The sequence below is a fragment of the Microtus pennsylvanicus genome, chromosome 2 (genome assembly GCF_037038515.1).
Source record: "Microtus pennsylvanicus isolate mMicPen1 chromosome 2, mMicPen1.hap1, whole genome shotgun sequence".
NCBI classification, from domain to species: domain Eukaryota; kingdom Metazoa; phylum Chordata; class Mammalia; order Rodentia; family Cricetidae; genus Microtus; species Microtus pennsylvanicus.
Genome location: NC_134580.1, coordinates 45953861 through 45971752, shown reverse-complemented (window position 1 = coordinate 45971752; position 17892 = coordinate 45953861). Strand labels below are relative to the sequence as shown.

At 51.2% G+C, this 17892-nt stretch overlaps 1 protein-coding gene and 1 long non-coding RNA gene across 3 annotated transcripts; one reads left to right on the top strand and one right to left on the bottom strand.

Moving 5' to 3' along the window:
- Positions 1-1668: 1668 nt before the first annotated feature.
- On the bottom strand, positions 1669-7547 carry LOC142843492 (uncharacterized). 2 transcript variants are annotated; one of them, XR_012909634.1, is made up of 4 exons: positions 7222-7547; positions 5355-7076; positions 4876-5021; positions 1669-3000 (listed from the first exon to the last, which is right to left on the bottom strand). It is a non-coding gene; the product is annotated as an uncharacterized LOC142843492 (long non-coding RNA). The 2 variants fall into 2 exon arrangements; XR_012909635.1 differs by lacking the exons at positions 1669-3000; positions 4876-5021 and having other exon boundaries at positions 5054-7076.
- A 250-nt stretch (positions 7548-7797) lies between these two features.
- Positions 7798-15847, top strand: Trib1 (tribbles pseudokinase 1). The gene is made up of 3 exons (XM_075960932.1): positions 7798-8803; positions 10844-11136; positions 13518-15847. The coding sequence occupies exons 1-3, from the start codon at positions 8444-8446 to the stop codon at positions 13981-13983; spliced, it is 1119 nt and encodes a 372-aa protein (XP_075817047.1). The 5' UTR covers positions 7798-8443; the 3' UTR covers positions 13984-15847.
- The last annotated feature ends 2045 nt before the right edge of the window (positions 15848-17892 follow it).

The window sequence follows — 17892 nt, the reverse complement described above, 5'->3', positions numbered from 1 at the left end:
TTGAGAGGGGAGCTGCTTATCTGGGCTCACAGTTGCCAGGGTAAGGCAGGCCCAGCTGGGCAGGGAAGGCGTGGTGTCGGGAGGCACTGCATCTGTGATGGCAAGAGCTTGCAGCTGCTGCTTGTTCACATCTTGGTGAATCAGGAACTAGAACCAAGGCCCATCCCCAGTGACGCACTTCTGCTGGCCAAGCCACAGCCCAAACAGTACCACAAACTAAGTGTTCAGACATATGGAGCCCATGAGGACACGTCACATTCAAACCGTAACAGCATAGGCGAATGTCATAGAACCTGCTTGAATTTCCAATTCCTCCAGAAAGTTCTAGACTGTTGTTCCAGGTGTCTATTGCTAGGTAACAAACCACCCCCACACTTGGGAGATTTGGGAAGACAACCTGCAGGACCTATGTTGGGTAAGGATGGTGTCTTCCAAGGTGGGACCTTCACTTCTGAGGCAGCTTCCTCTCTCTCTTTCCTGGTGCCTTGAACCGTGGCAGGACAGGCCCAGCTGGGGCTGTCACCTGGAGAGCTTCCTGTAATCTTTAGGACAGACTATTCTCAGGGCCTGTGGGGTGCTTACCTGTCTGCTTAGGGCTGTAAGCCCCACTGTCTCAGTGAACAAGGGAAAAGCTGTGTGGCTCCTGGTGACTGAGCCAAGTGAGTTTGAAAGCACGCTTTCCTTGGACTTCATGGGCCAACACAGACAGACAGACAGACAGACTCAAGGGGGCTCTGTCTCTCAAAAGGAAAGTGGCAGTGAACTGAGCAGTGTGTGTGTGTGTGCGCACACACACAGCAATAGCCCTCCCCAGTTCTAGAAGTCCCTAGTCTCTGCTCAGGGGACCTCCAATCCAGCCCCTCTAATGGAGCACGCAAAGATTTGCACAAGCGGCAGGGAGGAAGCGGTATTACTGCCTATGCTGCCGGCAGCCCTCGGAAGCCTCTCCAGCAGATTCCCCCTCCTTTCCAGGCTTGATAATCCTCTCCCCTCTATGCGCTGGGTTCTACTGCTTGCATTTCTGTGAATGCTGCTCACACCTCTGCGTTCATGAGGTGCAGAGACTGTACAAACTGTAGAGCAAGTGAAGAGGAAAACTGTTTCAAAGTAGCAGGCAGTTACACTCATCAGGTCCAGTGGGAGGGAGGGTTTTGGTAAAGTCCTGGGAACCCTCCAGTTGGGAGGGGTCTTTATACCTGATAACCCAAACATCCTTCTCCACAGGACAATGCAGGGGATGCTTGTGCAAAACCTCCACCTGACTTGCTAGGCTAAATCTCAGGTATTTGGGGCCCTAGAATTCTGTCTCTCAGAGGCCTAGAACCTGTTTCTAGAAAGTAGAAGTCTGGTTTTTGACTGTTATCTATTGAGGGGAGTGGCAGCCCAGACTGGCCCAGTACCTGTGACATAGATGAGGAATAAGTGTCTTTGTTTGTTTGGGTTGTTTGTTTTGTTTTTGAGATAGGGTTTCTCTGAGTAACAGTCCTGACTATCCTGGAACTCCCTTTGTAGACAAGGCTGGCCTTGAACTCACTGGAATCCTTTGCCTCCAGAGAGCTGGGATTAAAAGCGTGGGCCAACGCCGCCCAAGTGAAGATAAGTGTGTTAATTAGGGTTTAATTAGAGACCACACAACTCTTACAAAGGAAAATATTTAATCTGGGCTGGTTTACAGTTCAGAGGTTTAGTCTGGTACGGTCGGGCAGGATGTGGCAGTGTGCAGGCAGACGTGGTGCTGGAGAAAGTGCTAAGAGTTTTACACCTTGATCTGCAGGCAGCAGAGGGAGACCTGTGTCCCACAGTGGTAGTAGTTTGAAGACGTGAGACCACAAAGCCCTCATCCACAATGCCACACTTCCTCCAACAAGGCCACACTTCCTAATAGTGCCACTCCCTACAGGTCTAGCATTCAAATGCAGTAGTCTACAGGGGCCTTTCCTATTCAAACCATTTGACAATGGCCTTGAACTCCTGATCCTCCTGCTGCCTTCTCCCAGGTAGTGAGATTACAGGTGTGCAGGTGTGTGCTACCACACCTGACTGCTGACTAGAAAGAATTGTGTGTGTGTGTATATATATATGTGTGTATGCTGGGACTTGAACCCAGAGCCTTATGCAAGAGCCAATCAGGTGATTTTTGGTTTTTTCTTTCTGAGATAATGTCTGGCTATTACAGACCAGGCTGGATTTGTGCTTCTGTCTCGACCTTCAGAGTGTGAGGATTATAAAATAGCCCACCAAACTCAGCTTCGTGGACATGTCAGCTTCCATATCCATGGCCTGACTCTGAGACCCACGTTTGATGGCTGGAGCATAAGCAGGAAGAGGAGGAGACATAGTCACAGACCAGAAGCCCCACTTTGTCCTCTTGTCCACTGCCCCCTGTCCCCACGATAGCAAGAAGGCCAGCGAAGATCTCTGCTCGTATAATAAAAGAAGTGTTTGGACAGAATTCTTCATTAGTTTTACACATTGGTGCATGCTCGTAGTCCCAGCTACTCAGGAACCCGAGGCCGGAAGATCACTTGAACCTAGAAGTTCAAGGCCAATCCAGGCAATCTAGTAAGGTGACCACTCAAAACAAACAAGTTTTCTCTCCATTTGGAGAGAGGAATGGTGCCAAAAGTAGAAAAAAGCATAGCTGGGACCTGCCAGCCGAGGTCGAATTCTAGCACAGCCAACATCCAGACACCATACAGGTTGCTTAGCTTCTCTTAGCCTGTTCCTGAGTCTATTCAGAGGGTGGTAGCATTTTCTAAGGTTGTTTTGAACATCAAACAATAGGAAAGGGTCTGGTACATGGTAGCAACATAATGCATGTCTATTTCTGTCCCAGCTTTTGAAATACTGTCTTCCCCAAACAGATTAAAAAGTTTACTCTTCATCCTTTGGAACTTGGGTTTAGGGAATATAACACGCCAATCCACATCTTCTGTGTGGCTGGGAAGACTTGTGTGCAGAAAGCAAGGTGTGGTCGGACTTTCTTTTGGGACCACGAGCCTGCAAATAATGACACAGAGACTTATTATTAATTATAAAAGCTTGGCTTTTAGCTTAGGCTTGTTCCCAACTAGCTCTTATAACTTAAATTCACCTGTTTCTATTAATCTATGTTCTGCCACATTGCTTTTTACCTCTCTCCCACTTATTGCATCCAACTTGCTTCTGTCTCCCACTGGCGTCTCTTGCTAACCTAGATTCTAACCCTCTGATTTCCTCTCTCTGCCCAGAAATCCCGCCTATCCTCTCCTGCCTAGCTATTGCATTCAGCTCTGTATTAAACCAATCAGAGGGTGCCTTAGGCACCTGTACTTCTTTACAGTGTGCAAAAAGATTATCCCACAACAGCAGGGAGGTAGAAACGAGACTTCAGGTGGCACCGCCATGTCCTGCTTGATGCAGGGGCTCTCAGCACCCTCCAGCATTGGGGTCATGCACCTCCCTTCACACTTGCCGGAATGAATTAAGCCAGAGCGCATTAGTAGCTCAACCCCATCCAGAAAAATCAATAGGGCTTCCCTGTGTTGTGCAATGTGTAAGTTCCTGAAAAGTCAGAGGTAAATCAACCTCCCCTCCAACTCAACCAGTCCTGAGCACCAGGTGTCAACTCAGCACATTGCTGGGGCCATGCAGGGCATGTGCTCACACCCACACCCCAAATCAGCGATGAGTCTGGCTTCTAACTCACATTGCCAATGTACCAGAGACACTGGCCAGTAACACCATGTGGTAGGCATTGTTATAGAGCCAACATTACCGTTTAGCCGGGAAGAATTACTTCCTGCTTGCATCCTATTGACTAATACGTTTTATTCATTGTCTTGGGTTTTTATGGAAAAGCCTTTGAATTCTGGCCTATGGCAAGCCTTCATAATCCTGGTCACCTCACATTCATGTACAAGTCAACTACCCCAAAGCACTTTCTATGCTTCAATCTGTTTCTTGGCGGGGAAAGAAAAGCAGGTCTTTCTTATACCCTTTCACAGGTGAGGCAAGCAAGGTACAGAAAGGCAGTTGGCTTGTAGGCTCGGTGCCTGAGAAGCCGGAAGTTCAATCCAGACTTGGCAGCAAAGAAAGACCCAAGACCAAACCCAAGACAACCTCTGTCCCTTGCTCTTGTCCTTCCCGATGGCAGGCTCGCCAGTGGTCCGTGTGTCCATCCCTGCACACATAGCTTCAAAGCTTCAATCCCTGCTTTCTTGGGCCACCTATAGCCTACCGTCTTCCAGGGCTCTGGGTTGGACTCTGAAATGTGTCGTGAAGTTTCCAGCCCTGTCTCTGCCCAAATGTGGGTTTTTAAACAGTCTCTTACCGCCTGCAGTCCTTGTGGGTGACCCTCATTGCAGGGGAACTTGGTGAACCCCTCTTGTGAGACAGACCTTGAGCTGGGACTAGAGTGAGTAAGGTCTGGACCTCTCTTTCCTGGGAGTGCAGCCCAGTGGAAAGGGTCACAGAAGATGCAGCTTCGTTGCACTTGGATGCCTTTCACCCCTCACTGCGGGTGCTGGGGAAATACAGGTGCATTGCAGGCCGAGTGAGAGCCCATTCACATGGCAGAGGGAGAAGCAAGATTCAGGTGGGAGGGAACATTATGGGGAGCTGGGCAGAGGTGTGAACTGGCAGGTGTGTTGGGGCCCTGCCAGGACCTGGCGTGGGTAGGACAAGAGACCAGGAGATCAGAAAGACAGTCTTGAGAATGAAGCAGGACCTGAATGAAGGTCTACTTTCCCAGTGTGGGGGTGTGCATTTTCTCTGTGAGTCCTTCAGTGTGAGGCTAGGACCTGCCTGATGTGATCAGGTTCAAGTCTCAAGAGTTCCTTTATAGTTGTGCCAAAGAAAACAAAACTGTATTAAGGGAGCAGAGGGCAGCATTACCTTCTGTATGCCTGTAACCCCAGCATTTAGTAGGTACTCTGACACATAGTAGGTATTTGCCATTGGCTGATAGGATGGTTTCAGAAGCTCACTGCAGGAATCCAGCATACAGCCTTGCACCAAACTGGGGACAGGCAGAGGAGGGGCTACACAAGGAAGCAGAACTCAGGTCAACAAGTTTAGTAGAAAGAATTTAATATGGGGAACGGATTCCAAAGGTATTGGAAAAGCAGGAATAAAAAAGAACAAAGCACACTGCCTAGGTGACTCAGAATTTAACATCAGGAAGTTGCTGTCACCCTAGGACTGGAGAACAAGGTGGTGTAGCCTGATCCTAGGAGCCAGAATCCTTGCGGTGAGCTGGGCCCCCATGCAGAGGGCTGCACTCCCCAGGGGGTATTCGTTTGGAAAGGAGAAACAGAATGCAGGAAGTGGAAGGCAGAGAAGGAGGTGGATGGGGCAGGAATAGCTGGGCTCACCACAATCTAAGAAGGCTTCGGTTGCCTCCAGTTCCGAGCTTGGAAAATAGAAATGTAGAGGTGGTTCAGGCCCTGGCAAGAAGACCCGGGCATTATCCTTTCTCCTGTAGAGTCACTGGATGTGACCTCCAGAGAAGGACAGCGTGACCTTCTTAGCCAAGGCAGTTTCCAAAAGAGCTTCTGATATGCCCTACAGCAACCAGGGAGGAAAATGCAGTCTCAAAGAGAAGGGTTGATTGGGGGGGGGATCATCATCACCAGACAGACTGCTATAGCTGGACACCCCAAGCCAGGGAAGTATGTCTCCAGGTAACTCTCCTCTGCCTCCCACCTCAGCATGGTCTTCCAGAGGCTCCCACTGGGCAAGAGGAGCGACTCCCCAGGAATCTAGCAGGGTAGGAGAGCACACAGTTTAGCTGAGGTGTCATGGGTGGTCAGTGGAGCTGTAAATGTACAACATTCGGTTAAAATACCCAGAACCGTACTGGCTTTACCATCCAGTAAAAGACGCCCAGCTGGCAGCTCAGGAGAGAATCCGGTCAGGTAGAAAACCTCAGGGTCTAGAGAAACTTCTTAAACAGACCTGCTTCCAACAACCTGTGAAGAAGAGCCAGCTCCCTGCCTTCCTGGGAGCTGCCCTGCCCTTCTGCGCTTCCCTGCCCCTTGTGGCCGAAGTTAGTTCACAGCTCTCCTCTGCGCCGCTCTCATAATCCCCAGTCCAGCGCGCGTTGCAGGCGGAGGCCTCCCCAGGGTTCCTTTTCTCCGCAAACTGTAGTCTCTTCCGAGACTCCGCTAGTACACAATAAGCACGAGGGCTTCACTTAACCTTGGCAGGAGGCTCAGGAAACGTATAGAGTTTGAAGGAGACACAGCAAGGAGGTTAAGAGTTCTTAGGCTTTCGTTTCTTCATCAAATGGGGCAAAATGTAACCCTTTTAAGCGAGCCTTAAAGTGCGGCAATCTGTGCAAAGTGCTAAGCACAAGGACCCCGGACCCCTACCCCCAGGCCGCAACTGATGCCAATCAACATTACCGTTTCAATCTAAATCTTCTAATCCCCAGCGTCTAGCCCTTGGAGATGGGCTATCGCTAATTAGCGTCTATCGAATGGCTGGAGAATTAATAATGAAAAGGATTTATTCTTGGGCTTGACCTGGTTTTAGAAAATTAATTGTTCAGCATAAGTACAAGAAAGGACTTTGATAATAGGTATCAATGTTGAGTGAGGATCCAGGGACTCCAAACTGACCTGGTTTGCGAAAGAGGGGGAAAAAAACCCAACACACGCACACAAAACGTAACAACACAAAGTGTGATTGCAAGCTGTTTCTAGAACTAGCTTCAAGAGCACCCAACTCATGCTGCAAGAACACACACACACGACCTTGTCCGGGTGCAGGTAGTATTATCCCTGGCTGTGGGAACGTCCCCAATACCCTGGACCGCACCGGCATCCTAGACCCTAGGGCGCGTACGGAGGTGGGAGGGGACAGGAATCTGGCGGCTGCCACGTGGGCCCCTTCCGCCAGTTCCCCACATCCTTTGTTTCCCACCGGCCGGAGCTCAGGAAGCTCTTTCTGCGAGTCACCGCGAAGGGGCGGCCCAGGAGCCTGGAGAAGCTATTTCCGTGCTATCCGGGCGGGTGGCAGGCGCGGGAGGGGCGTGGAGGTGGAGGCAGAGCAGAAGGCCCAGTGTTTGCTTTTATTTCATCCAACAGAAGGTTCTATTTGTGGAAGCGAACAGACGCTGGGGATTAGAGCTGGGAGGAGGCAGGAAAAGTAAAAAAAAAAGCCACATTCACTACCACGCACAGGTCTTCCCCGGAACTACCGCGTGGGGAGTGAATGACTGATAATGGAATTCATCACCTTTTCTCTCGCCCCTTCCTCCGGCTGTAGCCGCGACTCGGCGGCGCCCACAGCTCCACCGGGAGCTCCCCAAGTGTAAAGCCGCGGGGAGGTCCAACCGGAGTAAAGGCGTGACCGCTGGGTTGCAGCCAGCTGCCGGTGCGGAGCCCCGGAGCCCCGAGGTGCGCGCGCCGGCCGGGAGCTCGCGATCCATTGTGTTGTGTGAATGATGCGCGCGCCCCAATCAGCAGTCGTTTCGCCCCCGCCGCCCCGCCCCTCCCGCCCACTTCCCCGGGACCCTGACGTCACGGGAGCGTTTCCTCCGCCCCCTCCTTCGGCTACCAGCGCGGAGCCCGCGGGCTTGCGGTAGGGTGCGCGCCGCCTGCTGCCCAGCCTAGCCCGTGGGGCGTGTGCGCGCGCCCAAGACGGCCCAGGACGTTCCCACCTGCGCCCAAGCGCGCGCTGTCGGGAGCATCCCCAGGCCTCTGGCCACCCCCACTGTCCCGGCTTCCAACTCCATTACCCCTCCCCCAAGTCTCCTCCCTCCTCTCCGGTGACTGTGAGCCGGGCGACGGGGCCGGAGTCGTCGCAGCCACCTCATTGCACAACCCGGCTTCCCAACTGTTTACACAGCCCGGCCTGTGAGTGTGTGTGTGTGTGTGAGTATACAGCGTGAGTCACCGGGAGGCGGAGGAGGTGGAGGAAAAGGAGAAGGAGTGCACTGGCCAGGATCAGTGCAGCGCACACACTCATATTCAGTCACTCTCTCTGAGCGCGTCTCGCTCGCTCACACGCCCGGAGCCCAGAAGCGCGCAGGATCCCGAGCTGCGCGGAAAAGTTATGCCGGCTTTTACTCAAGACTAATTGCTTTGGGAAGTGCGTTTGCTCTGGGAAGCCGCCGTGCCTGCGGAATCTTGTCCTCAAGGCTCAGCACCCGGGAACTCGGGCCGCCTCCACGTCCCGGACTATCCACAGTCTCGGCAACAATAGCGGCCCCCGCCGCCAGCGAGGCGCCCAGACCTGGTGCTTGCTGGGGTCTGGAGACCCCACGCAGCTTCCCACTCTCGGACGCGTGGCCAGCGTGGTCCTCGTGTGCAACGCCAGCTTACAGGAACGGCTCTCGTTTTGCTCCTCTTGGGGGCCAACCCAAGCTCCATCTGCAAACTCCATCCCGAGGGCTGGAAGAAGTCGCAGCGCGGATCCGGGGATTTACAAAGCCGGGGCCGCTCCGGCCAGGGCCGCGATGCGGGTCGGTCCCGTGCGCTTTGCACTCAGCGGCGTCTCGCAGCCCCGGGGTCCGGCTCTACTGTTCCCCGCTGCCCGGGCTACCCCGGCCAAACGGCTGCTGGACGCGGACGACGCGGCGGCCGTGGCGGCCAAGTGTCCGCGCCTTTCTGAGTGCTCGAGCCCCCCAGACTACCTCAGTCCCCCGGGCTCGCCCTGCAGTCCGCAGCCTCCGCCCTCCGCGCAGGGTACCGGCGGCAGCTGTGCGAGCGCACCCGGGCCCAGCCGCATTGCCGACTACCTGCTGCTGCCCCTAGCTGAGCGCGAGCATGTGTCCCGGGCGCTGTGCATCCACACCGGCCGCGAGCTGCGCTGCAAGGTAAGCATCCTGGGGCGGGGGTTGTGGGGCTGGGTGGTCTACAGAAGTGCTTGGGTTCCTGCCCACCCGGATCACGCTCCGGCCAGCGCTTGGGTTTGGCAGAGCAGACACGGGCGTTGAGTCTGAGAAGGAGGGATTTTGGTCAGCTTCGTCTTTTTGGAGGTTGAGGGGTTTCCTGTGGAGTGTTAGGGTGAGGGTTCGGCGGTCTAGAGGAAGTGCAGGGTTCAGTTCTTTTATCTCTGTTCTTTTCTTTGGCGCTCAGAGTTGCTAGCGCGTGGCGTTCCATTTAAGTCTGGAATTGCAGTGGATTCCAGGGCCATGCCATTGCCCTGCTCTCATCCCCCACCTCCTCCCCCTGTCCTGGAAGGACGCCCTGCAGTGGGTGCCTCCTTGGGGCTTGGAGCAATTGACAAGCTCTTTGCCGGAGGTTCATGGACGCAGGCTGTGCTTAGACGGTGTGGGGCTTTTACTCAGGGAATTGTGGCTTGAACTCCTGCTGGGGCCAGAATACAGCCCACCCCAGGGAGTGGTGGGAGGGGGCCTTAAGCTTGGGAGGGGCTTCTGGCCTGCGTAGGGGTGCCGAAAAGCTCTCAAGGACTCTCTTTAGTTTGGGACCGGCAATTTTCATTGCAACATTAGGAGGAATACAACACGAGACGGGATGATCCGGGTCTCCTGGAGAGCTCTCCTATCAAGCGTCCTGGGTAGCCGAGGACGGCTTGAGCATTCTGCGCTTTGTGAGCCGGACACTCACACCTCCGGCCCACCCAGAGCCCCACCGACTCCTTTCATTTCCAGGGAGTTAAAGCAGCTCCTCGGTTTTCAGTAACTCACCTGAACTCCCCCCTCCCCGCTTGCTGCTGCCACCTACTGTCCACCCGCGTGAAATCTCAGATGGATGGTTAAGCCCAGAGAAAGAAAGAAACTAGGTGGATGAGAACAGTTTCGAGAGAGAAACTTGCGGAGGGGTGGATGGGGCGGGAGGAGAGGACAGCAAAGGGATCCCCCCCCCCCGTTGGTACCAGAGCAGCCACCTCAGAGGTGGGGTGGGTCTGGGTCATTGTGCAACCCCTTCCAGTTCCTCCGAGCAGATGATAGCTGGATCCAGATGGTGACAGCCCGTGTGTCACCATTTCCAGTTGCGTCTAGGATATGAGTAACCGAACTGAACAAAAGGTCCTTAAAGAGACCAGCCTGCAGCTTCTTAGAGGATTTGCTACCCGTTCTGGGGGTGGGGCAAGTAGGGGGGGCGTGTAAATAAACATGAGAAACGGCCTTTCAGAGGTGCCCCATTCCCTCCTGTGAGAAGATAACTCCAGGCTGCTTCTACCTGAGTCACAGCCATAAGCAGGTTGCTTAAGGCTGCCGTGTCAGTCTCTCCCTCCCAGTCATCAGTTCCTTCTGACTAATGACAGCTCTGCATGTTTGCTGCCCCTGCTTCCCCTTGGAGGCTGCAAAGTCACCACATTCCTTGACTGTGCTGTGCTGAGCCTTCTGGGTTTGCCGGGGACACATGTGCGTTTAACTGCTGCTTTTCACCCTTAGGGGTGCTGGGGTCCATTCCCTTGACTGCTGACAGCCTTATCTGGTAGGAAGAGCCACATCAGGGAGCTGGCCTTGACTCCCAGGAACTGACAGTCCCCAAAAGACAAAAGGCTTTGGAAAAAGACATCAGGCTTTGGAAGATGCTAGCCCAGATCCCGAGGTGTGACTGCTTTTAAGATTATTATAGCCGGGCGATGGTGGTGCACGCCTTTAATCCCTGCACTCGGGAGGCAGAGGCAGGCGGATCTCTGTGAGTTCGAGACCAGCCTGGTCTACAGAGCTAGTTCCAGGAGGACAGGCTCCAAAGCCACAGAGAAACCCTGTCTCGAAAAACCAAAAAAAAAAAAAAAAAGATTATTATAGCAGTGGAGCTGCATAAGAGGCAGGGAGAATGGAATATCCAAAGGTTGAGAACTTCAATCCAGCTTCATATAGGACTTGGGGGGCAGCTCCTGACTTTCCGGCCCCCCTAAACAGACTGCGTTCTCTCTGCAGGTGTTTCCAATTAAACACTACCAGGACAAAATCAGGCCCTACATCCAGCTGCCATCGCACCAAAACATCACCGGCATCGTGGAGGTGGTCCTCGGGGAGAGCAAGGCCTATGTCTTTTTTGAGAAGGACTTTGGGGACATGCACTCCTATGTGCGGAGCCGGAAAAGGCTTCGGGAAGAGGAGGCTGCTCGACTCTTCAAGCAGATTGTTTCCGCCGTTGCCCACTGCCACCAGTCGGCCATCGTTCTGGGGGACCTGAAGCTTAGGAAATTTGTCTTCTCCACAGAGGAGAGGTGAGCAGCTGCCACAGCACCTCCTGTGGCCTTTTGGAACCAAAACAAAACAAAAAACCAAAACAAACCAAAACAAAAAACAACAAAAACCAAAGATAGAGGTCATACAGTTAGGTGTGAGCCAGCCAAACTCAAGGGTTTGGGTCTTCCTGGTTTAGCATTAAGTTCTGCTTCTGGAAATTCGTGGTCAGGCTTGGTTTATCGTCTGCTCTGTTGGTGGATGGAGTTTAGTGAAGCCTAGAGACACCCTGGTGCTTTTGTGGATACTGCCTGTTGACCAGATGCCCTTCCTGCTTCTGTCCCAGGTGCAGGCTTATTTCCCTTTGTCAGAAAGGTCAGTCTTCTGGGGGGAAAAAAGTACTCCAAGAGGTGGTCAAGTCCTTGCTTCCAGCAGGTGGCTCTTGTGTGCCTAGAAGGCATTACAGAGCTAGTTAGGCTCTTGTGTTTTCAGGATTCCAGCCGTCCCTACCACACTGCGTTCCTGCTCTATTTCAGCCTGCCCCCCACCCCCATACCCCGTAATAGTTTGTTCTCATTCTCTGGTGAGTTTTTAGTAATCGCATCAGCTCCATCTTCAGAAAATAACCACATTGAATAATAAATGGAAGTTGGCTAGCATGCCCTGCTAAATATAGTTCTTGGCTTACCTCATCAAGGACAAGATGTGCCTGATAAGGGACTGGGGAGACATTGAGATTTGAAGTGGAGGTTTCACCAAGAGAATTTCGGGACCTATGTGAGACAGACTGTATGCTCCATTCTGTAGACATACTACATCTGTGGTAGGAAGATGGGAACTGTAGAATTGTCCTGTGGCAGTGAGTTACTTTGTTGAATATAGTTAGTTACACAGGACTTAACCCTACTGTTCACTTTTACCTTTAGCTCCAGGGCCCCCTAAAAAGTCCAGGCTGAAGTCCTCCAAGCATGCATTTGTATCTGACATCGCACTAACTATTGAAACATCCTGATTAGCAAAGAGAAGCGAACTGTTTGCTGTGAAGAAGTGTCCAGTTCCTGGAATGTGCTTCTTTGATAATAGTGATGCCCTTTTTTTTTTTTTTTGAAACATGTGCTGCACACCTCCTCACTGGCTTTTGAAATCTGCATTGCACAGGCCAGTGTCATGGGCATAGGGTTTGGTAACCCGAGGGTTAAGCAACGGCAGGCTGACGCTATTCATGTAACCAGCACAGGTGCAGGGTTTTAGTACTACAGGAGCCAATCAGGGGCAGACAGTGTGGGTTGAGTCATATTTTCCGTTTACAGAACCAATGGGTATTTTACATAACAGGGAGGTCATGCTGAGGACACACCGAAGTTAGCACGTGTATGCTACACTCCAGGGAACAGGAAGGCTGGAAAAGAAAAAAAAAAAAGAAAGAAACCACCAGACCTTTGAGAGGAAAAGGAATTGACCAAACGCTTGTGTGTAACTTCACAACAAGTGAATTACTGAAAGAGGCCTCTTTCTCGGAGAAGCAGGCACCGGAGGTGTCCCACGTGTGGCTGTGGGGGACCTAGGAGATGTGGGTGGCTGGTTCTATATGCGGAGGCACCTGCAGCTTCCTAAGCGGGCCTTTGGCCAGATGTCTTCTAGACTACAGTTTCTTTCCGTTTTAGTCTTGGTTTCTGTGCTTTCCTTCACATCCTCCAATGTCTTCTTCAACAGAGACTCTCGTATAGGATAAAGTGTACATTGATCTGCAGCCCTGGGGTGTTTCAGGGGCCCCGTACTCCTCAGATCCGTCAGCCTCTTGTGTTTCTTCCCATAATTTCTGTCTTGGCTAAGTGCTCTGTACAGGGAAACAGCCCCCAAAACGCAACCAAGCATTTCCTGGCCTCTTCCCCACTATAGTTATTGCAGATAGGACTCAGGTGAACAAATTTTTCTTAGTGTGGACAGGAGTGTCACCAGCCTGGGCAGTCAGTGTCGCGGTGAGAAACTAGTGACCTGTAGGATACATAGGCCCTACCTAAGGAAGGAGGCTACAGACACTTGTTCTTCTCTGACAGCTTTTGTAGAACATGCCAGTCTTCCCCTGAAACCAGCTCTCCGTTCTGCAATGTGAACTTTGTCAGTTGTGTAACCTATTAGGATATCTCTTACAAGCTCTAGCATCATGAATATTATTTGTGACTTTGCATCATACCCCTCCGCCCCGGGCGCTCTCAATACTTTGCAAATATTTATTGCAGTTTGTATTGGTTTGTGAAATCGCTAGTCTTGGATGCTTGCAGGCCAACGCTTACTAGATGAAGGGGTAAATGACATTCCTGCGGCCTTGGCTGTTAGTGCCTCTGGGCACTGTTATTGGGAAGGCCTTGTTTTCCCGTGGCAGCTGATCTGAAAATAATCACTTCATTTCCGTCTCCCACAGAACCCAGCTTAGACTGGAAAGTCTGGAAGATACACACATAATCAAGGGGGAAGACGATGCGCTCTCAGACAAACATGGCTGCCCAGCCTATGTGAGCCCCGAGATCCTCAACACTACTGGGACCTACTCTGGAAAGGCGGCCGATGTTTGGAGTCTTGGGGTGATGCTCTATACACTTTTGGTTGGACGATACCCCTTTCATGACTCAGACCCGAGTGCCCTTTTCTCCAAAATCCGCCGTGGACAGTTCTGCATTCCCGAGCATGTTTCCCCGAAAGCCAGGTGCCTCATCCGCAGCCTCCTGAGACGAGAACCTTCTGAGAGACTCACAGCTCCCGAGATCTTACTCCATCCCTGGTTCGAGTATGTCTTGGAACCAGGGTATATTGACTCAGAAATAGGAACTTCAGACCAGATCGTTCCCGAGTACCAGGAGGACAGTGACATTAGTTCCTTCTTCTGCTAACCCCTTCCCCCCAAAAAAACCTCAGAAACCTCATAATTCTCACACATGGCATTTCCATTTCTAATGACGGGCAGGCCCTCTTACATGGTGCCAGCCAGATTTGGGGACGGAGCACAATTGTCCCCATGGGGCTCAGTGTGGTGCTGCCTCTCTGGGCCTAGTGACTTCATTTGAGCAGAACTCATTCAGATTAGCTGCTCTGCAGAGGTGTCCTCTTCTCGATGAACCGTCACGCCTGTCCCAGCCTCGGATACGAGGGAGTCTGATGTTTGGAAGCTAATGAAAGACTATGGCCATCCCACATGATCAGGGGTGATGAACTTGAACGTTTGAATGGGAAAGGAAGCACATCACACAGTGGCATTTTCACAAGGTGGCTGATTGGTCGGGGCGACAAACCTGCCACCTTTGAAGGTTCTACTTGCTGCTGCAGTTTCTCTGACCAGAAGTTTTTCTGTTTTCTTTTTTTACCCTTGCCCTTGCTGTACACTCTCCTCTGACTGCTCCAATGCTGGAACAGACTGAGAAGCTCCGGAGCCTGCCTGAATCCAGACTCCCCCCCCCCCCCCCAGCGTTTGCCAAGACCGCCTATGCAATAATATTGCACCCCTCCCCCCACCCACCTTGGAACCTGTCCTGGGCAGCCATGAAAGCACTCACCAGCTAAGTGTGGAAAAATATTGGGAGATCCAAACCCCTGGCTGTTTCAGAACCCTCGGAGCTCAGTCAGACAGCAATGTTTTTTTAAAAAATTAATTTGATCCCTTGGTATCTGTTAGCTCTTGAGACACTCGTCAAACACAGCATTCAGCTTTATGCCTCACCCCAAGACCGTCTTGGGGTGGAACATTTTGTGTCTGAGGACAGGGGTGAGGAGATTCCCACCCTGTTGTCTGGAGCATGTGTGAACCATCTTTGGGCTTCAAAGAAAGAATTTGAGACAGTCTTTGGAAGCTTGTCAGACTAATATTCAGAATGAAACTGGACACCGCTGTCCCATGAGTATGCTGGGTCTCTGGCATCCAGGGTCTTCAGTTTCCCATGGGCTCTTTGGACCTCGTGTGTTGTGTGGCTTGTGACTCCATCCTGATGCTGTCTCTGGCGTGACAGAGTGAACCTCGAAGACATAGCCGGGAAGGACTTCAACGTTCTTCCGATGCAAATTCTGGCTTCTAACTGCCTACCGGAAATCCCCTGCTTTGGCTTCCACAGGTGGGAACCCAACCTCGGCCTGAATGCTTCTGGAGATGGACACTTAACTCCCTGCAAGAAACCAAACTTCTCCGGGGAAGCTGCCGGAAGTCGCATTAAAAAACAAAGCAAAAAAAAAAAATACAGATGAAATAGCAGTCACTGTCTGGGACAGTGCTGACACCAGGCGGTTAAACGGGTAACAGAATTACTGTATTTCGAGAAATGGCCCAGAAGCAGGCAGGCGTCTTCAAGGGCTATGCCTAGGCAGACTACTAACATTGTGAGAATGCCGTGTATACCTCACGTACCGTGTACTTTATATTTGTATATACATTTTACCTTTTATACTATGTCCAGTTGTTGTCGTTCCGCTCCAAGGCTCGTCTTGTCGTTTGTGTCTGTCTGAGGAACCTGTGTGTCCAGAGCCACGTGAAATGTGAATGCCTGCCTGTTCAATATGACCTTGACAGGATGGTGGAGCAGGGATAGGCCTCGGTTGGGGTTGCCCAGCTCTTGTATCTGTGATCCCTGGCTGAGGACTTGGGCCTGGCCCAGGCATTCGCCTGGACAGCTGGAAACACTAGGTGTCCTGTGAGCATGTGGAAAGGTGATAGTGGCACACTGTTGCTGACTTGTAGAGAACTTTTAATAAATCTGGTTTCGTAAAGAACTGTGGTGAGTCTACTTTGTAGGCACTCTGACTCCTGTAGCTGTTCCGGGCAACAAAGACAGGGCGGTTGACTTCAGGGGCTTAGTGTCTCACAGAAGACTGGAGAGTGGTTTGGGTTTTTGTTTGTTTTCTTTTTTTTTTTGACAGTAGTCCTTGTTGACAGGTAATTTGCTGTGCAGACTGAGCTGGCCTTGAACTCACAGAGATTAAAGGCACTGCCAATGCCTACCTGGAATCTGCTTTTTGTGTGTGTCGTTGAGCGTGTGCGCTTTAGTGGGCAGGACTGAGATGCGAAACGTGGTTTGTGGGTGCTGTGAGCTGGGTTGGAAGCTTTGGAGGGACCATAACACGGATTTTGGGGTTGAAGAACTGGCTGGCTTTTGACACGCATGGACAATTGACATCTGTCTTGTCATCCCAATACTTTGGGAAGCTGAGACAGGCAAGCCAAGAGTTCAAGACCAGCCTGGACTATATAGCAAGGGACTATATAGCAATTGGACAAAAAACAATGAGAATTCTCTGGCTTTTAGTGTTTTAGGTTAGGGAGATGGAGAATTAGAGAAAGCTCTTAATACCCCCACAAGAGTGTCACAGGGTCCCCAACAGAATTTCATCACCTTCGTTCATATTGATAAAGGGTCATGTAGGTTCCAGAAGACACTTGCCCCTCCAACTTTAGACCCAATTATAATAAGAATAATGATGGCATTTCTGCCCACTCTGTAAGTATAAATATGAAAACAAGGAAAAACTTAGAAAACATGGGCCAGGGTCACGGAATTAGAAAAGATGGCTGAGCTAGGTTCTTAGCGTCACTGCGTCTTTGAAATCTCCTTTAAACAAAGCAAATCAGACTGATTAAAACTGAGTGAGCAAGGAGGCGGGAAGGGCTCACATGTCTCCTCCCCAAGCTGAGGCCCTACTGATGGCTGGGGCCCCATGCCCATGGACAGTACAAACTGGAATCTGGGCTATAAGAAAGTTGGGAGAGCATCGGGAAGGCACTGATGGTAGATCTAGGAAGAGGGGAAGGAGTGGGAGGCGAATATGATCAAATATAAGCAAGTCAAGTATGAAATTCCCCAAAGTTAATAAAGACGTTTTAGAAAGTAAGCAAAGTCTCAGGGCTGGGGAAATGACTCTTGGAAAATGCCTGCCTGCTACCAAGCCTGACAACCTTAATCTGATTCCCAGCATCCACCTGGTGAGAGAAGGGAACTGACTTGTAAGTTGTTCTGTTAAGTGCTGTGCGAGCCACCATACCCCACGTACAGTGAATCCTCAGAGAAAGTCAGATCTAGCACCTAAGACAGGACCTGGGTGCCCTCAGGCTCTGTCCATCCCTGCCTGACGCTGGTTCCCAAGGCACCCACCACTGATGATACCCTTTCTTGGTTTTTGGGTTTTTTTTGTTTTTTTTCTTTTTTTAGGTATTCACTTGTTTGAGACAGGGCGCTACTATTGTAACACAGGCTGCTTTCAAACCCAGCCCTGCCGCAGCCTCCCAAATGCCGGGATTACAGTGTGGGCTACCATGCCTGGTTCACGAGATAACATATTTTTTTTTTTTTTTTGGTTTTTCAAGACAGGGTTTCTCTGTGGCTTTGGAGCCTGTCCTGGAACTAGCTCTGTAGACCAGGCTGGCCTCGAACTCACAGAGATCCACCTGCCTCTGCCTCCCGAGTGCTGGGATTAAAGGCGTGCGCCACCATTGCCCGGCAACATTTTTTTTTAAAATAAAAACCTCTTCTTTTGAGAATTTTATATATGAATACTATATTTACATCATTTCTACCCCCTGTTATCCCCCAATTCCTCTAGTGTCCCTCTCTCCTCAAATTCATGACCTTTCCATTTAATTATTGTTAATGTACACATGTGTGTACATATATGTGGGTGTATAAATACACAACCACAGCCTGAGGAGTCCCTTCGGTGTTGCTCCTTTGTGTGTGTGTTTAGGGTGACTGCTTGGCCTTGGATAGTCCTAGAGAGATTGGTTTTCTGAAGAGATAAAATTTTAACTAAACGGAACTACGAAG